This window comes from Calidris pugnax, unplaced genomic scaffold, assembly GCF_001431845.1.
Source record: "Calidris pugnax isolate Ruff unplaced genomic scaffold, ASM143184v1 scaffold190, whole genome shotgun sequence".
NCBI lineage: Eukaryota > Metazoa > Chordata > Aves > Charadriiformes > Scolopacidae > Calidris > Calidris pugnax.
Window position 1 is genome coordinate 469,190 of NW_015090924.1, and position 21,491 is coordinate 490,680.

The 21,491-nt window shown below is 40.5% G+C and overlaps 1 protein-coding gene across 1 annotated transcript; it reads left to right on the forward strand.

Annotated features, from left to right (window-relative positions):
- The first annotated feature begins 6,086 nt into the window (after positions 1 to 6,086).
- Positions 6,087 to 21,237, forward strand: MMADHC (methylmalonic aciduria (cobalamin deficiency) cblD type, with homocystinuria). Its single transcript, XM_014951339.1, has 8 exons — positions 6,087 to 6,200; positions 6,457 to 6,498; positions 8,635 to 8,779; positions 9,038 to 9,255; positions 11,418 to 11,523; positions 13,159 to 13,289; positions 18,282 to 18,368; positions 20,237 to 21,237. The coding sequence occupies exons 2-8, from the start codon at positions 6,490 to 6,492 to the stop codon at positions 20,429 to 20,431; spliced, it is 891 nt and encodes a 296-aa protein (XP_014806825.1). The 5' UTR covers positions 6,087 to 6,200; positions 6,457 to 6,489; the 3' UTR covers positions 20,432 to 21,237.
- The last annotated feature ends 254 nt before the right edge of the window (positions 21,238 to 21,491 follow it).

Below are 21,491 nucleotides of genomic sequence, written 5' to 3' on the forward strand. Positions count from 1 at the left end.
CCAAACGAGGTTTAGTGGGTCAAGCAAAGGGGGAGCCGGGGTGGTATATGCAAGAAAAAAATAAATACGGGGAATGAAATGAATAAACAAAGAGGCTGAGTTAGAGCTGGGAGACCAGAAGTTCCCCAACCGGGGCAGTGACACAGGCAGGTGATTAAGATCGTGAGCCCAGGGCTCAGGTCTGTAGGTCAGACCCCATGGACCTCAGGTTGGACTGAGAGCAGCCCTGGGGAGAAGGACTTGGGGGTGTTGGTGCATGAGAAGCTGGACATGAGCCGGCAATATGTGCTGGAAGCCCAGAAACCCCCCACATCATGGGCTGCATCGAAAGAAGTGTGGCCAGCACAGCAAGGAGGGGGATTCTGCCCCTCTGCTCCACTCTGGGGAGACACACCCCCCCCAGTGCTGCCTCCAGCTCTGGGGCCACCAACATCAAAAGGACATGGACTTGTTGGAGTGGGGCCAGAAGTGGCCAAGGAGATGCTGGGAGGGCTGGAGCCCCTCTGCTGGGAGGACAGGCTGAGAGGGTTGGGGGGGTTCAGCCTGGAGAAGAGAAGGCTCTGGGCAGACCTCGGAGCCCCTTCCAGTCCCTCAAGGAGCTCCAGGAAAGCTGGGGAGGGACTCTTGATGAGGGAGGGGAGCCCCAGGAGGAGGGGGAAGGGTTTGACCCTGAAAGAGGGGAGATGGAGATGAGATGTGGGGAAGAACTTCTTTGGTGTGAGGGTGGTGAGAGCCTGGCCCAGGTTGCCCCGAGAAGCTGTGGCTGCCCCATCCCTGGAGGGGTTCAAGGCCAGGTTGGAGGGGGCTTGGAGCAACCTGGTCTGGTGGGAGGTGTCCCTGCCCAGGGCAGGGAGTGTCACTGGATGATTTTTAAGGTCCCTTCCAATAAAAACCATTCCATCATTCTATGATTCCTCCTAAATGTCAGAGGGACTCCAGGGTGAGACCCTCCTCCCTCCCTCTGCCATGGCTCACGAAGGGTTTTGAACCGGGGGAAGGCGGCCGACACGCTACGAGAGCCGGCTGGCTTTGGGTATGCTCCACTACTTCATTTGCTGCCAGCAGGGTTTTAGAGATCAAAAATCAATGTCAACGATCTTAACTTGGGTTTAACAAAGTCCTAATGAAGTTTAATGGATGCCATTAGGTAAATTGCAAGCGCCAGCACCATCCATCATTGCACAGAAACGGAGATACTTTAAAATGCGTTTTACAGTTTCATATATAAGTACAATGAGAATAAAGAATATCTCAGTATTTTTACAACCACTTAACAAGCTCCTGCAGTATTCAGATAAGCACCTACAAATGAAAAAAAACCAAAAAACAGCACTGTTCACAATCAGGTAGAATTCCTCTGCCCTCGGATGAATCACACCTGATTAACTGCAGGGTGAACTGAGCCACATAAACAGCAAAGACCCACATCAGGGATGAAACCCTGGCTTTGGGAAAACACGTGAAAACCACAGCTCCAATGCCGATGGAAAAAAAATTCCAAAAGCCTCTATTTGGACGGGCTTCAAAATTTGTGCTTTCAGCTAACAAATAATGATGAAGACAAAGAGGTTTTGATTAAGGCGTCGTTCCTGCAACAGGTGAAGAGGACAGGAGAACCCTCTCAAGGATGAGCTTTATATCACAGCGAACGTGCTCCAGGAACAGTATGTGGTTCTCTGCAGAAAGACAGAAAAGCTTCCTCTGCACTGAAGAGGACAGGAATCCAGGTCCATCACACACAACCCAAGCAAACAGGTTGCAACAGCAGTGCCATGGAGCTGAGCAGATACAGAGGATGCCATGTCTACCTGTACCAGTGCAGGAACTGGCTGACACTGAACTCTCCAGGAGCATCTGATGTTTGTGTGAGAAGAAACTTGATTTTCATGAGCACAGAAGCACCCGATCAAGGGAGAAGCCACATTTCCACCCTGAATCTCTGGAAGTCTCCAGCCCAATTCCAGGACCTCCTCCCATCGAGTTTTGAAGACCTCCAAGATGGAAGAGCAGAGTTTTTGCTTTGTCTTAGACACCAAAAAAGCTCCTCAGAGGCACCTCTGACTCCTCTGCTTGCAGACCAAGGAATCCAGCAGGTCAGGGGATGGTGAAGGAGAACATCAACAAGGGCTTGGAGTTTGGTTTTCAGGCAGAAGGTGGTGGTGAGAGGGAGGGTTCCTCTCGCTCTGATGTTGCGGCAGCTGCTGAGACTCTTCCTCGTTCAAGCTGCCAGGAAGAAGCCATTGTCACCAAATAAAAAGACCTGATAAGGAAAAAGATCATCCCAGTAACACAACAGGAAAAGCTGGTGGGGAACTCCAGGTTTCACTGTTAAAATTGCTGCAGGTTCCCAGATACAGACTGTTTCTTCCATCTTCATGGAAAGGAGTGCCCTGTTAACTGAACCTATGTGCAATTTTCAGAAAAGACTTTAAAATGAGGAATTAGGTATCATCTTGTGCGCGTTCCTTCCTCTCCCCCAAATGGAGAAAAGTAATCTCTGAGGGAAGAATTTAATCAAAGCCAGCTGCTAATTACTTTCCTGACACCAGGGGAGAAGAATGTTGGCATCAGAAAGATATGGAAGATTCTCATGATTAATATTTGATAAATTTGTAATTGGATCGTTTGATTTTGCAGTCTCCTTTGAATAGAGGTAGAAACTTTATTGAAATTAATCTTTATGAATTCAGGCCACAAACTTCAGGGGATGATAACTCATTGATTGATTTGAGTATCTTGAAGTGCTAACCCTGGAGAGAAGATAAATTGGGATTGCCTAAGGACAAGTCAATACAGCCTGAATGTAATCCACAGCTCTTTCCTATTAGAGGAAATAAATTACATTCTCTAAAGAGTTAAAGTTGAATTTCTCCAGCTTTTTATTTTTTTTTTGCTGAAGTTCAGAGATTCAACATGAATATTTAATTTAAAAGCAAACGAGAATTAAGTGTGCTAACATTGAACTAATAAAATAGTTGAGTAGCGTGCAATAGTGAGCAAACATTCTCATGAAAAAATATGAAAGTCAAAATCGCAACGTTATGGTTATATATCATATTGTTGAGAATTGGATATAAGAATTTTCTCTTGATTGTAATAAAATAAAGCAGAAATTCAGACCATTGTAGGGCTGAATATTATTACTACGAACAACAAAACCGGTTTCTTGCTCTGACTTTTAGCTATTGGGTTGTGTATTAAAACCTTTAGAGCTGGTTTATGCTAATAACCCAGCAGCAAAGCAAAAAAAATATGTCCAGAGATATCCGGTTTATAACTAAAGTAAATTAAAGGCCATGTGCACATTCACTGAGGGATCTGAACGCCCAGTCTTTTATTCTGAAGGCAAGAGATTAAAGTTCCCTTTCCTTTACCAGCATCGCTGCTTTGAACAGACAGCAAAGAAATGGCAAAAAAAATAGGAAAAAAGAAGAGTTTTAATCTTAGTGTACCAATGTGGCTCGTGTGCGTTTCCCCTCTATTGCAGAAGCAAACAGAAATCCAGCTCTTTTATATTAGCTTTAAAGAAGATTCAGGTTTGGGCACCTCTCCCCTGATATTTTTAATTCAGCATTTAAATAGTTGCATTAGTATTCACAGCACTTTCCACATACGCAAGCAGGGAGGCTTTTGCCTCAAAGAACCCACCATCTAAATTAAATCACAATATTGGGGAAAAAAAAAAAAAAAAGGCCAAAAAGAAAAAAAAAAAGCTACCTGGGAACAACACTGAGCCTTAAGCTGGCTACAAAGCTTTCTCCCTTCCCCTTTCCATTGATGGCAGGATTTATGGGAAGGCAAGATACAGCAAACAGAAAAGACTGAAGACAAAGATGACAAGGTGGTTCAGCACAGCGCCTGGGGAAGGCTATTCCCGACTCAGAATTAGGGATCTGATAAAGACAGCTTTGTTAGAAAAGCTGGAAAAGAGGCAGCACACGAGAAGTCATGGATTTGGTAGATAGGGCATGATAACGACGGTGTTTGAAGTGGAGGGGGGAAAAGGCAACTACAGAGATGATAAAGAAGGAGCTAAGATGATCCTTCCTACAAATACACTTCAGGCCACAGGGGGACAAATGTGTCATGTTCCAGGTGACATTAAGAAAAAAAAAAAAAGAGGGTGGCAATTTGAACCCAGGTTATGTACTATGAAACCAGTACAGTTTTGCAAACGAAGAGGAAGCACGTGCAGGAACTCTACACATGCAGAGACATGGTTTTGAGACTCCAGCTGAGCCCCAGTGACTTGGTGTATACATTCAACATACACTCTGCAGGCAGCGATCCATCTATTCAGCAGAACCCATAGAGTCAGTAGGGCTCAATATAAAATATGAACTATCTTAGTATTGCCCATTTTTTTCTTGGAGGACCAAAGACTGGTCCCCAAACGCAGCTTGGAGCACCGTCAACCTCAGACAGCGAGTGAAGTGGAGCAAAACCATGACCCCTTCTCTTTGCCATGGAGCAGAGAGTCCTTTGGAGGAGAGAGTCCCTCTGCGCCAGGTTTCCAGCCAACTCCTGCCACCGAGCTGCTCCCTCGCCACACAACAGAGAATGCTTTGCTGGAGAGCAGCTCTGAGGAGAAAGATCTGGGAGTCCTGGTGGACAAGAGGATGACCATGAACCAGCAATGTGCCGTTGTGGCCAAGAAGGCCAATGGCATCTTGGAAGGCATCAAGAAGAGCGTGGTCAGCAGGTGGAAGGACGTCATCCTGCCCCTCTGCTCTGCCCTGGGGAGGCCCCATCTGGAGCACTGGGACCAGTTCTGGGCTCCCCAGTTCCAGAAGGACAGGGAACTGCTGGAGAGGGGACAGCAGAGGGCTACAGAGATGATGAGGGGCCTGGAGCATCTCTCTTACGAGGAGAGGCTGAGGGACTTGGGTCTTTTTAGTCTGGAGAAGAGAAGACTGAGAGGGGATCTGATCAACACCTATAAATACTTCAAGGGTGGGTGTCAGGAGGATGGAGCCAGTCTTTTTTCAGTGACAGGACAAGAGGAATTGGGCACAAACTTGAATATAAGAAGTTCCACCTAAACATGAGAAGGAACTTATTTGCTGTGAGGGTGGCAGAGCCCTGGAAGAGGCTGCCCAGGGAGGTGATGGAGTCTCCTTCTCTGGAGACATTCAAACCCACCTGGACATGTTCCTGTGGGACCTGCTCTGGGTGGACCTTCTTTGGCAGGGGGTTGGAGAAGATGATCTCCAGAGGTCCCTTCCAACCCCATGTCATTCTGTGATTCTGTAATGCTTTCAATGGTAAATATGTGTTTGCATTAATAAATGCTGCAGTTAATTAACTTCATATAGCAGACATTAACAGGTATTTAAGAGCGTTGCCCACAGAATTACCTCAAGCCGGCTCATAACACTGAACTTTATTTGAAACAAAATCCAGCTTTGTAAGCAAACCTCACCCCAGACCCCAGTAAATTGGCCCAAGGAGAAAAGGTGGAAAAACGAAGCCTTTCCACAACGAAGTGGGGGAAAAAAAAATACAAAAAAAAATACCCACGCCTTTGGTCCATTGAAAAAAAAAGGTTTTATTCTTTATTCTGTATAACAGTTATTTGAGGGAGCTCCATGCCGCCCTGGGAGGAGCAGCTTTGTCAGCAGAAGTGCCACTAGTGCTCACCAACTGCCCGGAAACCCCCGGGCCTTGCTGAGAACCCCCTCCCCGCGTTTCTTTCAATAAAAACACACCTTCTTTTATTCATTTTCGATTTCACCGCACCCCCCGGCCCCACAGAGCCCCGGCGGTGGGGGGGGCGGTGTGCCTGCAGCCCGGCGGGCGTGACATGACTGACTCCTGGCGCACCCGACAGGTACTGCACCGCCGGTGAGGGGCGAGCCGGTGCGGACCCCGCAACCCCGAGGAGACACGGCACCGAGACAAGGAGAAACCCCCGTCCCGGGTGCGACCGACCGACCGACCGCCCTGAGGCGCCGCCGCCGCCGGCCCCGCCGCAACACACCGCCCGCCGGCCCCTGCCGCTCCTCTCCGTGCCTTCCCGCCGACCCAACCAATCGACCGCCGAACGGCTCGCCCCGCCTCTCTCTGTGCCTGCTCCCTCGGCACCGCTAATCGAGGTGTCGGTGGATCGTCTCGCTCGGCTTGGCCACGGGCGGGACGCACGCCCGTCGCGAGGGTGCGTCGCGCCGGGGAGGGCGGCCGGCGCCATTTTGCAGGAAGAGGTGAGAGGGGCTGGCGGGGCGGCGGCTCCGGTGCCCCTGGTGTTTTTCACTCCCCTCCCGTCGCTGGCAGCCTTAGCCGCGGGCGGCCGCGCCTGTAACGAGCGGGCAGCCCGGCGGTGGTTTGCGGGGGCGTTGTCGGGGAAGCGGGAGGGGGCGGGCAGGAGGCGAGGCCTCTGTGGGGCCGGGGGGTGAGGGAGGGGGCAGCCCCGGTCCGGCCGGTGCCTCGGAGGCCCCAGTGAGTTCGCTTCTCTTCCAGGGGCCTGTCGGAGAGAGGAGTCCGCCGTCTGCAATGGCCAATGTGAGTAACTAAGAGGGTTGAGCGGGATCCGGCTGGTTTTGGTTTCGTTTATTTATATTTAATGTCATAAGATGAAACACTCGAGTTCACCAAGCTCTTTTCAGACAGAAGAATAAAACGCCCTTTATTGATTCGGTTTTGCCATGGAGACATGAATAATGTATTGATTTCAGCGGTGTTTTTTTCGCTTGGGTAATGCGCGGTGTGTAAATATTTGCGTAAGGGAGCGCAGTCAACACGCCTGTAATTAACGCTGACATCTCCGCGTTAAGTGATGCTGATTATAAGGAAAAATGCTCTTTTCTTGTAATTGCGTGTCAGCTGTGATTGTTTACATCTGTTTTACCTGCAATGTAATCATTATGCAAAAGCTAATTTCAATAGTGCTTTTACATAATAGAGGAAGAAGCGTTTAAGTGGAATCGGCAGACTTTTGTTGTTGTTACAGGAACTTCTTAAACCTAGCAGTATTTTAGAACTAGGCAGCTTCAGGCCTTAACTTGTAAATATTTGATTTAAGTCCTAAAATCAAACGTGCCTTTATGCATTTGAGTCTTCACAATGTTGACAGAACTTATTAAACGTACATTTATGCAGAAGGGGTACGTAAGAAACATGCTTATTGGCTTAGGTCTGAATAGAGTTTTTATTTTAAACATACAAATAGTACCATTATTTAACTCTTTCTGAAGTAACCTTGTTGCATACATGTTTAGTGGCAAACACACACATAAACTTTTATAGAATCAAGAATACAGCACAGAGTAAATCCCTTTATGTCAGTTTCTCAAAAGAATTTCTTTCTCTCACCTGGAAAATAAAGGTTTACAAAAGCACACGTGCAATGGTAGGTGGGATGTATATTTTCCAGCATGTTTTTGTGCAGCTGTATGCAAGAGCATTGGTAGTTTTTTACTAGAGTTAAGCATTCTTTAATTATTTTCTAATTGCCCTTTCAACTCTCTGCTTTGAGTGTATGAGTTGTTATTTTTCTGTTGTGTCTGTGTAAATGCATCATGACAGTTGTCAATCTATTTTTAAAGTATAAAAAAAATAGATCGGATGTTTCAGTTTAATCGCATCACCTGGCAAAAAAACCCCACTACACAACAAACACACACACACCCCTTCCCCCCCCCCCCTGTAACAGTTGCTCAATACATCAATATTACTAGGTAAGATAATATTATTTGGCCTCAGAGTTAATCTCTCTGGTGAGGAGGTACGAGCTCTGTGGAGCCCTGTTGTTAAGACCATTTACATCCTCGGGGAGACAGCGTTGCATCATTTTCTGTTTGCAGTGTGGCTGAACAAGCATCCAATAGAATCATCTTCAGCAGTTGAAAGTTAGGTTGACAGTAGAACTTTATGGTGGGAAGCAAATTTTCTGGTGTATTCCAAGACCACAGAATTCATAAAGGTTTTGTGGCTTTTTGGCATCTTCCCCACGATGCTGGTCCAATTGCAGTAACGCTTGTTTATAAATAAGTGAATGTACCAAGTTTGGGAATCTAAATGACATTGGCCACACTAACTTCAGTTTTGCACATCTTAAATATTTATGGGTTTTGAGAGCAAAGGAAAGAAGCTGAAATTAGCATACCTACCTATTTTCATATGCAGTGATACTATATTGTGTCTCTCTCCAGTCTTTTAAGAAGTAGGAGTATAAGCTGGCTAACATTTGAGCTAGCCTTCAAGTTAAACATCTCCAGTATCAGCATTTACTTAATTAACAACATTTCTAGTTATTTCTGATAATCAGTCCCACAACGGAAATGTGATAATCATGGAAACAATGGCATGCATGGAAATAATCATGGAAATGATCCCTATCCAAAATTGTGGAGTTTCCATGGTGCTATTTAAACTTCTCAGGTTTTTTTTCCTCACATGAGAAGGCCTTTCAATAAGTATTTTCAAGGCTTTTCCTTTATTTAGAATGCTATTACTAGTAAAATAGAAAAGTAATAACAAAATACTCTTAAAACTTGATTTTACAAAAACAAAGTTCATCATAATTAAAACTGTAATTTGATAACTGAGTGAGGTTTTGTCTTGTGATCCACAAAGCTGTACTTAAACTAGTATTTTTGCTAGCAGTGTGTAATACTTATTTTGTTTTTGTCTTCTCAGGTGCTCTGTAACAGAGCAAGATTGGTCACCTACCTACCAGGGTTTTATTCCTTAGTCAAAAGAGTTGTAAATCCCAAGGCTTTTTCTACAGCAGGTTCCTCTGGCTCAGATGAGCCTCATGTCGCTGCTACACCTCCTGATTTATGTAAGAAAAAGCAAATTCATTTTCTTTGAATTTGTGTGCTATCAGAAATTTGTACCCTATATAAATTTGGGGATTCTGAAGTGTGCTTTTTGTGTCAGGGGCCTTATTTTTACTTGTGCATTGTGGCTACTTTGGTTATATGTGATTGTGATCAAATACAGATATATGGGAGTGGATTTTTCTTCTCTTTGTTTTTCTGGTTTTTTTTTTTCTTTCCTTTTAGATGTGATGACTAAAGCAAGGGCTTGACTTTTTCAGGTCCAAGAACTGTGTGGCCGGATGAAGTAATGGGTCCATTTGGTCCTCAGGACCAGAGATTCCAGTTGCCTGGTAATATCGGGTTTGACTGTCACCTAAATGGCACTGCTTCTCAGAAGAAAAACCAAGTTTCCAAAAGTTTGCCTGATATATTAGCAGAGCCTTCAGCAAGTGAAAGGCATGAATTTGTAATGGCACAATACATAAATGAATTTCAGGTAAGAACAGGCTTCATCTATGTGAAACTGGTATTTCTTGTCTAAGAGAAACATAACTAATCTATCTTCCTCCTGAAAAAAGAGATTGTTGATTTTCTAGATGGTTTTGAAAGATGAACTTTGACTGGGATGAATAGATACTGCATAGAACCTAGCTGAAGTTTTCTCTTTTAGGAGAAGGAAATATTTCAGGGTGTGGCTTTTTGACTAAGCAGTGCTTGGTGAGGTAGCATTTTATTAGTGACTTAATTTATGGGTATGGGAAAAGAAAACTTCTGTTTCAAAACTTGCTGTTTCAAGTCTCTCCCCACCTTTTATCAAATGGAATTGGTAGTTTCTTCAGTATTTCATGGAATGGATCTGAACTTACATAGTTTGGAGGGTGTTTAAGGTCTGCCTGCTTAGTTCTGACAGCCATCAGCGGCAGATCGAGGTACTTCAGGCTTCACAATGAGACTGCGTTTTGGTGATGACAGAGATTGCAGCCAGTCAGATGCATTATTAACAACAAGCAGCTTGATAATTGCTAGTGCCATAGCAGCATTTTGACAGATGTTTGGTGCTGCTGGCTGCTGACTCAGCTTTCCAGGCTCTCTGAATTTGTGACATGCTCAGGCACTGGAAGTCAGCTCGCAAATCTCCATTGTAAAAATGCTGGATAGTGGTGGGCTTTGCTTTTGTTTCTTTTTTTTAAATGTAACATGTGTTTTCTGAACATTTTGGAATACAAAGCTTCTAGTGAGCTCCCCAGGTTCTGTTTTCAGCTTGTGTGGATCGCGCTTTCTGTTAAAAGCCCAAGAGAAAATTCTAGTCTTCTGTTTGTTTCGTGCAAACCAGGTGCACTGAATGCACATTCACTTTCCATCAATATTTCTTGTACAGTAAAACGCCTGGGGCAACTTGTCTGAAAGGAAAGGGAGAAACTGGAAAGAGCAGAGACAGGTTTTGCAAGTGGTGTTCAGGAAGCAGTCAACAAGAGTCAGCTTGTCAGCTTAGCACTGTGAGAAAGTGGTGTCGATCTTTGGAAAATGGTCATAGTCTCTTGATGACAGTGTGTCTACTGGGCGTACGGGCTATGGAGGTGGTGTTTAGCTGGATAGAACGGGAGTAGTAGGCAAGAAATCACAATGAACTACCATTCTTGGTAAGAACAGCACCCTATAGTTAGGAAGAAAAGGGATTTACCAAACCACTGCGTGGTTTGTCTGCCTTAAAATACCAACTGATTTGTCCCAAGGACTTTGCAATAATAATACAAGAAAGATATAGAAACACATGTATTGAAACTGCACTTCGTGTCTGTTGTTTGTCTGTTGTTGTTTTGGGTTTTTTTTGTTGGGTTTTTTGGGCTATTTTCTTCCCTATTCTTTAATACTAACTTCTGGAATAAAAATGCTAGCCACACTGTTTTCAATGTAATAGTTTTCCTCTAGGGAGAAGTTTTGGACAAAGGCAGGCATTAGGTAGGACTTAATTACAATGTTGAGTAGTTCATTTCGGTTGTAGAGAAACTTAACTGAAATTCCTTGTAAGTTATGTCATGGTTAGAGCTAGAAAAACTGTATTAGGGCATTCTACACCTATTACGTAGTAATTGGTATCCCAAAGGAGGCAACTGCTGTTAATACCTTCTTAAGGGCTTTTTAAGCTTAAATGCTATATATCTAACTTACAGGTGCCCCATTTATTACTTAACCACAAGAATCTAGAGTTTAGGGGAGGTTGTTTATTTTGGGTTGGGGTTTTTTTTTCTTTTTAGAAACTGGAGAACTAAAAAGCTGTAAAGAATAAAAATGGTATTACTGGAAAACGGTTCTGCTTCTCCAGTTAGCATTTTTTCTGCTTTTAGCTTTTCAAGCTAAAGCTGAAAATACTGGTAGTTCAGCGCTCTAGAACTGTTGTGTAACTTTAAAATAAAGTTTTATTTTAGTTGGGTAATGTGTGGGTGTCTGAAATCTGTCAATTGCAGTTGTATTGAATACTTGAGGCCATTGTTTCAAATTTTTTCAAAAATTTCTATATTGCTTAAGGCTATGAGGTAATACAGTGACGATAATACATAAAGCTTAAAAGTTTTTTATATTGTATTGTTTTATATTTGTATATTGTTATTCCTGGTACACAGTAACGAATGGGAAAGTCACAGTTTTTGTTTTTCTCAGGGTGCTGATGTTCCTCAGAAACAGCAAATAAATAGCGCTGAAACTTACTTTGAAAATGCCAAGGTAGAATGTGCGGTACAAGCTTGTCCTGAGCTGTTACGAAAAGGTATATTTCCACTTTTTTGGGGTAGCTAAGAAATTACAACTTTTTAAAATGTGAAAATATGTACATAAATGCTCTGAGTCAGAGAAAAGGGTAATCCAGAGTTAATAATTCACGAAAGAAAAATGCATGCTATAAAATGAAAACCAAAACTGAATTCAGTGGCATTTAAATTCAAGATCAGCTGGGGTGGGGACTGTTACGAAAAGGTATATTTCCACTTTTTTGGGGTAGCTAAGAAATTACAACTTTTTAAAATGTGAAAATATGTACATAAATGCTCTGAGTCAGAGAAAAGGGTAATCCAGAGTTAATAATTCACGAAAGAAAAATGCATGCTATAAAATGAAAACCAAAACTGAATTCAGTGGCATTTAAATTCAAGATCAGCTGGGGTGGGGACTAACTTTTGCCTGTTTTCTTACTATCTGGTAGATTCTGGAGCCAATTCATTGCCCAAAAAAACAGTTTGTAACAAAATCAAATCTTTTAGCACTGCTTTTCAGTAAAATAGAAAATAGAAATTATTAAACTATGGAAAGAATTTCTTTTGTATCTGTCTTTAATTTGTTATTTCACGAAAGAAAAATGCATGCTATAAAATGAAAACTGAAACTGAATTCAGTAGCGTTTAAATTCAAGATCAGCTGGGGTGGGGACTAACTTTTGCCTGTTTTCTTACTATCTGGTAGATTCTGGAGCCAATTCATTGCCCAAAAAAACAGTTTGTAACAAAATCAAATCTTTTAGCACTGCTTTTCAGTAAAATAGAAAATAGAAATTATTAAACTATGGAAAGAATTTCTTTTGTATCTGTCTTTAATTTGTTCAAGGAGGAAATGATTGAAATAAAATTGGGATAAAATCTTCTAATTTTAAAAGTGATATACTGAAATCTGGCGGAAATCTTGGTCTAGATGCTGAAGAGAGCAGAATTTGCAGAGAGTAAGAAAAGTGAACTTCGGACTTTTAATATTGGAAAGTGTTTTTTCCTTCCATGCTGAAAATAAAGGTCCATGAAGCCTGTTGTCCAGTAGATCATGTAAAGAGAGAATCATGATGGCTTGGGCCTTCTCCTTCACAGGGGAAGAACTGTCACAACTCATGCCCACAGTACACTACTACCTACGAAGGGGATCTGAGGCATTTCAACAAACAGATTTAATGTAAAAATCAGTGTGTATCATTCCACGTGGCTTAGTCAGAAAATAAAGAGTGTTCACATCTTAATGTGTGTGGAGAACTGTGGAGGTGTTCAATTAAAAATACTAAAACATTACTATACTTGTTATATCTTTGCAAGAGAAGACACTTGTCTGCACGTCCTGAAATATGCAGAGTAGCAGGGCTTTTATCATCTTGCAATTAGAGATCCTGGAATAGCAAACTCCATTGCTTGAGTTGCTTTTAACAGAACCTTACTGAGATGCTTTAGTTCCTACAAAAGCAAAGTCAGCATTTCAAACCAGCATGCTGTTTGCTGGTTGTGACATTAAAAACACACATCTATCTTGGTTTTAAATGAAAGGAAGGCTCTAAAGTAGGGTCAATACTTTGTCAAAAACAGAAAAATTGTAAGTAAAATATAAGAGCAGGCCATAACATGCTGATTTCAATTTATTTTATTTTTTTTTTTAGACTTTGAATCAATGTTTCCAGAAGTGAATGCCAACCGTTTAACAGTATTAACTGTTACCCAGAAGACTAAAAATGATATGACTGTATGGAGTCAGGAAGTGGAGGATGAGAGAGAAATGCTGGTAGAAAATGTAAGTAGCTGACAGTAGCATCAGCTTGTTTTTGTTTGTAGATGAATCTTCTGTGAACTACTTATTTTGCTCCATTTGTAGCTCTGGTAGGAATATAGCATTTTACTTTTTAAAGTGTTTTTGAGCTACTATGTACTTTTACTGATAAAATGGAGGTAACGTCCAGCTTTGTAGCTTTTTGACTACTCTACACGTGTCTCATACAACTATTAAATTCTTTATAGTCGGGTGAGTCAAAAATATGCTAAAATGTTGTAAAATGCTACAGTAAATTATTAAAAGGCACTTGATTGTTGTCCTGTTGCAGTTAAAGGGCAGCAACTGTATTCTCAACTTACTCCAGCTTTAGTACAACTTATTTTGTAGGATTTCTCTTCCCTCTTTATTTTTCTGTGGCTTAACTGAGATTCCAGTACGGAGTCTGTCCATGAGCGTGTCCTTACTTGTAAGAAGTGGTTGCTCTGAGTTTTCCATTCTGATAATGGATCTAGCTAATGCTTTTAGCTTGAGTATGAGTTATATTTCTTGCATCTTAGCCATCCTCATGAACTTTGTCTTGTTCTGTTGCCACCAGAGGTCTCTCTGACAATCACTTTATTTCACATTCTTCAAACTTATTTTTCTGTGTGTTCGCCAGCAGGTGTCAGTGTTCACCACCCGACCTTCTTAGCATCTCAAAATACAACATTTCTATATATTATCCGTTAAAATTTTTCTAAAACTAATAAAAATCATCCTGTGGGATTGTCATTTATATATTGAGGGTCATATGAATTGGAAAATAGTCCAGTAATGTCCTTTTCACTGCTGTAAACTGCAAGTGTGGCCTCTGTAAAGCAGTGTAAGGGTTACCCCACAAAAAGGAAGAAGCAGTCTAAAGGATCAACGTAAAGATTACACACAAATTAAAATTCCCTTCATTTTAGTGTACATGTCTCATACAACTATTACATTCTTTATACTCGGGTGAGTCAAAAGTATGCTAAAATGTTGTAAAATGCTACAGTAAATTATTAAAAGGCACTTGATTGTTGTCCTGTTGCAGTTAAAGGGCAGCAACTATATTCTCAACTTATTTCAGCTTTAGTACAACTCATTTTTCTCTTCCCTCTTTATTTTTCTGTGGCTTGTATTCTCAACTTACTCCAGCTTTAGTACAACTTATTTTGTAGGATTTCTCTTCCCTCTTTATTTTTCTGTGGCTTAACTGAGATTCCAGTACGGAGTCTGTCCATGAGCGTGTCCTTACTTGTAAGAAGTGGTTGCTCTGAGTTTTCCATTCTGATAATGGATCTAGCTAATGCTTTTAGCTTGAGTATGAGTTATATTTCTTGCATCTTAGCCATCCTCATGAACTTTGTCTTGTTCTGTTGCCACTAGAGGTCTCTCTGACAATCACTTTATTTCACATTCTTCAAACTTATTTTTCTGTGTGTGCACCAGCAGGTGTCAGTGTTCACCACCCGACCTTCTTAGCATCTCAAAATACAACATTTCTATATATTATCCGTTAAAATTTTTCTAAAACTAATAAAAATCATCCTGTGGGATTGTCATTTATATATTGAGGGTCATATGAATTGGAAAATAGTCCAGTAATGTCCTTTTCACTGCTGTAAACTGCAAGTGTGGCCTCTGTAAAGCAGTGTAAGGGTTACCCCACAAAAAGGAAGAAGCAGTCTAAAGGATCAACGTAAAGATTACACACAAATTAAAATTCCCTTCATTTTAGTGTGTTCTTCTCTTTGAATTATTTCTGGTCTGTTGGTCTTTGGCCTTGTAATCTGGTCTAATTATATGTTAATTGGCATCTTTCTTCCTTGTGCACCTCCCTGTCAAGTCTAATATAGTCATTGTAGGGGTGTTAGGATGTTGGATGTAACCTCCTGGCCTAAAGGTTACTAACAGCAAATTCACAAGAAAATGGTCTGTTTGTTTGCTTCAGAGATGGTTAGAAGTAACCTTAAAAATACTAATTTAATGTGAGAGGCTTGTGCTAAAGTAATGAGGGTTATTTACAGCCAAATCTCAGTGTTTACAGTGGTGAATCTCAAGTGTTTATTAACCTCACTTGAAGTGATTGCCGAGGGGTTGTTGCAGCACTGGATCAAAAGATGTACTGCATCAGAAATGCCTAAAATACTGTCTTCAGGTGGTTTGCTTACACTAGTGACTTAATTTACAGTTGAAGCATAGTTAATCATCAGAGCCATCGAATTTCAAAATACAGAACAGGTTGCTGTAAAGGATAAACATCCCATATTTTGGACCACTGAGGAACTGAAGCTGGGTAACTGTAATATTTCTATAAACTTAAAACCTTGTGCTACCAAGGGCACTGAAGTATTCATTTATTCTGAAGTTAAAATATTTTTTTATGAGATTAGGAAATTTTTTTCACGTTTTGAGGAAGCTGTATGAGTTCTGTTTGTGCTTTACTCTAGACCAGTGTATTCAGCTGTTTAGATTTTTGCACTTGGACATGTTTTTCTCAGAGTGTATGGGTGGTTTTAGAACCATCACATATCTTCACCTTTTTTTCTGTTGGTTCTTTTTTTCCACTCACCTTTGCAGGCTTCTTCAGATTGTTTTCTGTGGGGCCCTGCTGGCCCTCATATTATATATTGAGGGTCATATGAATTGGAAAATAGTCCAGTAATGTCCTTTTCACTGCTGTAAACTGCAAGTGTGGCCTCTGTAAAGCAGTGTAAGGGTTACCCCACAAAAAGGAAGAAGCAGTCTAAAGGATCAACGTCTGTATATTGAAGGTCACATGAATTGGAAAATAGTCCAATTTTCACTTTTCACTACTGTAAACTGCAAGTGTGGCCTGTGTAAAGCAGTGTAAGGGTTACCATACAAAAAGGAAGAAGCAGTCTAAAGGATCAACGTAAAGATTACACACAAATTAAAATTCCCTTCATTTTAGTGTGTTCTTCTCTTTGAATTATTTCTGGTCTGTTGGTCTTTGGCCTTGTAATCTGGTCTAATTATATGTTAATTGGCATCTTTCTTCCTTGTGCACCTCCCTGTCAAGTCTAATATAGTCATTGTAGGGGTGTTAGGATGTTGGATGTAACCTCCTGGCCTAAAGGTTACTAACAGCAAATTCACAAGAAAATGGTCTGTTTGTTTGCTTCAGAGATGGTTAGAAGTAACCTTAAAAATACTAATTTAATGTGAGAGGCTTGTGCTAAAGTAATGAGGGTTATTTACAGCCAAATCTCAGTGTTTACAGTGGTGAATCTCAAGTGTTTATTAACCTCACTTGAAGTGATTGCCGAGGGGTTGTTGCAGCACTGGATCAAAAGATGTACTGCATCAGAAATGCCTAAAATACTGTCTTCAGGTGGTTTGCTTACACTAGTGACTTAATTTACAGTTGAAGCATAGTTAATCATCAGAGCCATCGAATTTCAAAATACAGAACAGGTTGCTGTAAAGGATAAACATCCCATATTTTGGACCATTGAGGAACTGAAGCTGGGTAACTGTAATATTTCTATAAACTTGAAACCTTGTGCTACCAAGGGCACTGAAATATTCATTTATTCTGAAGTTAAAATATTTTTTTAATGAGATTAGGAAATTTTTTTCACGTTTTGAGGAAGCTGTGTGAGTTCTATTTGTGCTTTACTCTAAACCAGTGTATTCAGCTGTTTAGATTTTTGCACTTGGATGTGTTTTTCTCAGAGTGTATGGGTGATTTTAGAACCATCATGTATCTTGACTTTTTTTTCTGGTTTTTTTTTTCCCCACTCACCTTGGCAGGCTTCTTCAGATGTTTTCTGTGGGGCCCTGCTGGCCCTCATAACACAGGTTGAAAACTGCTTGTCTAAGTGATTAAAAGCACATCACTGAGGTCTCCTGTTCTTGCTGATTTACCTGTGGAAAAAATGTGCTGTGTAATCTGTAGGTTGTGTAATTATTTTGTGCTCTGTGTTGTGATGTCAGAGCACAGTGTTAAATCTACCTGGTTGAATTTTCTTCCCATATCTGACTAACAAATAACTGCAACTGAACACCAAAGATTTTTTAAAATACAAGCTTAAGTTATCAAAGTAGCTGATGTGAGATGTTTGCTAAAAAAAAAAGTTAGATTCTTTTAACTGTCTCTTCAGAGAAGGGAGTTTTTTGACACATTACAGAATAGGAAACTTCTTGGCATGTTGCTATTTTCAGGAACATCAGCTGGTGTAACTGAAACATGACCTACAACTTTGATTGTTAAATAGAGGGAGAGTTTGAAATCATCCTTCATCCTGACCACTGGTTAATTACAACAAGATTGGTATAACAGTCAAGTGCTTATGGAAGCGTTTGCTGCCATGATGCAGAACTTAAACTTTATTTAGTGCAGGAAGAACTACATAATACTGTCCTGTTGGCTGAGATAAGACCTTACAAAATTCATGTAGATTGGTGTAACAGTCAACTGCTTATGGAAGTGTTTGCTGCCATGATGCAGAACTAAAACTTTATTTAGTGCAGGAAGAACTATATAAGAACTGTCCTGTTGGCTGAGATAAGACCTTACAGCAAAACTGTATTTTTCATATATTTATAAAAATATATTTAATGCTACATCTAGTGTTGAATTTGTGGAGTTTAGGTGAGATCTGTAAACTCGTGGAAATAACGCAGGAATACCTGCAGTAATGGTTGACTTCTTAAAGAGGATAACAGGTATGATTGCAATCTGCATGAATAATCAAAGCAATTATATTATTCCTTGTAGAAGCTGTTAATCCATTACTGACTGGCACAAGGAACACTTTTAAATCTCACGTGATTGGAGTAGCCTAATGTATGCCATTCTAATCCTCTTAATATTATTAATATTTTTATTGCAAGTATGCTGAATTTCTCATTTATTAGTGGAGGCCAAAAGAAATCTATGCTTCCTCATTTTGGAGTATTTTATATGTGTTCTGATGTGTACGTAACGAAAGTCCCATTTGATATCCTTTTTTTTCTTTATTTTGTTTTAAGTTCATTAATGGTGCCAAGGAAATTTGCTATGCAATTTGTTCTGAAGGCTATTGGGCTGACTTCATTGATCCAACCTCAGGACTGGCAGTAAGTTATGTGCTGTGTGGAATATGCAATGGATGCTGTTGTGTTCCTAATTAGCAGTGGTATTTGTGTTCTTTATGGGTTAAATCCAACTTTTCCATGTTGCCCCAAAGCTGTTAAGATAAATTAAGGTATGATATGGGCCTGTTCCCACACTGTGTCAGCTGTCGTTGCAGTTGGCGTTTTGGAGAACATTGTTCTCCAAAGAAGCTGAATTTTGGGGTAATTGTAGAAATTTTATGCCCAAAAGCTCCTGGTCAGTGTACTACAGGCTGGCTTTACCCTACCAATGTGACCTGGTGTCCTGATACCTGTTTGTGTAGATGGAGGGTTTGAAAAGGTCTTTTTGCACTCAATTAATTATATCTTTGTTACGCAGAGAAAATGAATAGCTTGTTCCTATTAAACAGCCTTGGCATTTATTATCAGATTACACCAGTTCTCTGGAGGAGCTGACAGTTTCTTACCAAGACACCTGCAAAACATGACAGAGTCTTAAAACTTATGAGGGAGAATTGAGAAAGTTCTCAGACAAAAATACATATATGCTCAAGCTTTGATAGAAGCTAACTGTTAAACCCATATCATAAACATAACCATGGCAAAGCTGTTTAGTGCATTTTTAAATAAAAACACTGTGAAAGGCAGTGATTTATTGGGTCAGTAGAGGCAACAGCATTTAACAGGGGGTGTTTACAAGGTGAATAGGCAGTTGAAGGTGTGTATAGGGCTTAAAAGCTTCCCAAAAGTTCCATGCATTTATGGAATAGTTACGGATTGATGAAAGAAGGGTTCTGTCTCTGGGCTCCAATTCAGTGGTAACAACCTGACCAATAACCTGTTCATCAGGAGTAGTAGGCTTCTGGTCAGAAGCTTCCTCCTGAGATAAAGCAACTGAAATACCTGTTTCCAATTTATACACATTTTTGCTCCTCAAAGCATCTTTCATAAAAGATCCTTCAAGGAGCTCATTGATAAGGGGGTTCATTGATAAGGTACTTGTCTTTTTTTTGCTGTTTTCACAGAGGGGTTCTATCCTTAGTGCCTGTAGAAGTAGAAATCTTTAAATATGGGCTACCAGTATAACCAGAACTGCTCCACTTAGTTTCCTGTGTAGATTTCATGAATAAAACTACATAAAATTTCCTCCAGCAGTCATAACTGGTACTTCTGGGCTTGGGTTTGGTTTTAAAAAGGGATAGTTCTGACACTTTAAAATTTTTAAATAAAAACACTGTGAAAGGCAGTGATTTATTGGGTCAGTAGAGGCAACAGCATTTAACAGGGGGTGTTTACAAGGTGAATAGGCAGTTGAAGGTGTCTCTAGGGCTTAAAAGCTTCCCAAAAGTTCCATGCATTTATGGAATAGTTACGGATTGATGAAAGAAGGGTTCTGTCTCTGGGCTCCAATTCAGTGGTAACAACCTGACCAATAACCTGTTCATCAGGAGTAGTAGGCTTCTGGTCAGAAGCTTCCTCCTGAGATAAAGCAACTGAAATACCTGTTTCCAATTTATACACATTTTTGCTCCTCAAAGCATCTTTCATAAAAGATCCTTCAAGGAGCTCATTGATAAGGGGGTTCATTGATAAGGTACTTGTCTTTTTTTTGCTGTTTTCACAGAGGGGTTCTATCCTTAGTGCCTGTAGAAGTAGAAATCTTTAAATATGGGCTACCAGTATAACCAGAACTGCTCCACTTAGTTTCCTGTGTAGATTTCATGAATAAAACTACATAAAATTTCCTCCAGCAGTCATAACTGGTACTTCTGGGCTTGGGTTTGGTTTTAAAAAGGGATAGTTCTGACACTTTAAATACTCTTGGAAACGTTCACAGGAAAGAACTATTTTTTTTTCTTTTTTCCACCTAGTTTTTTGGACCTTACACAAACAACACTCTGTTTGAAACAGACGAACGCTACCGCCACTTGGGATTTTCCGTTGATGATCTCGGCTGCTGCAAAGTTATTCGTCACAACATCTGGGGCACTCACGTGGTTGTAGGAAGTATTTTCACTAACGCTGAACCCGACAGCCCCATCATGAGAAAACTAAGTGGAAATTAGGAAGTCATCAGGGTTTCACAAGTTCTTACGACCTTTGCGTTCTTTTACTTGATGATTCTCTCTCTAAGCGTTGTCAGGAAATACCACACTTTAAAGTATTCTTAGGTAATAAAGTAGCTGTTATTTATTTTAGTCTTTGTGAATATGTGTCCACCACATGTGACTAGAAAATTAATTGACAGCGTTCAACCGGATACCTTAACGTGCCACATGAATTTTAAGCTGTGAGTTTCCTTCATCTTGAATGAGTTTAAACATACATGTACATAGCTATCTGCATATCTTTTTTTTTTTTTAATATTATCTTCCAAGCCACGCTTCTTAACCATTTTTGTCTTCTGGTGTCTTAACAAATCTGTGCTTTTGGTATTAAAAATCCCAATGCCGCTGAAGTTTCTAGGAATTTTGCTGCTTACTGAAATAAGCAGCCAAAAAAAAGTGGAGTAAGTAATAAAATTGTTCTCCCAGAATATAGATCTTAATTAAAAACTGCAGAAGTTAATGCCAGACTAATTGCTCCTTCACTGTTCTAAAATGAGAATAATAAGATGAGCTTTCGGTGGTGCTCTAACTACAAGTAATACTTCAGTAGGGGAGTGTTCACTCGATTGCTACATCCAGAGATGATAAAAAGTCTTAAATTATTCTAGAATCAGTCATCTCATTGTGTTTTTTTGTCTTTATATTGCTTGGGATTTTCTTTTCTCAGTGTTAGCTAAATATATTTAATTAGTTTATATATGTAAATGTAATTTAAAGTTGCTTTTGTAACTTTCTTAGGTCATTAAATACACTGTGGTAAAGAAGAAAGAGATAATAGGACAATGCTTGGATGTCATAATTGTTTTCCTGTACTTGGGTGCAATTTAGACTTGTCTCTGTGCAATTTTGAAATGCCTGCGCAAAGAGCAATTATGATCAATTATAAAAATATTTCCACAGGAAGGTTTGAGTAAACTAGTCTGTCTCCTGCAATTATGATCAATTATAAAAATATTTCAACAGGAAGGTTTGAGTAAACTAGTCTGTCTCTTCAGGTATCCTAAAAACAATGGGGTCA

Excerpts from the sequence above, each read along its gene's own strand:
- MMADHC (XM_014951339.1), top strand. Across the intron at positions 9,256-11,417 it reads AATACATAAATGAATTTCAG|GGTGCTGATGTTCCTCAGAA; the intron begins GTAAGAACAGGC and ends TGTTTTTCTCAG. Across the intron at positions 13,290-18,281 it reads GAGAAATGCTGGTAGAAAAT|TTCATTAATGGTGCCAAGGA; the intron begins GTAAGTAGCTGA and ends TTTTGTTTTAAG.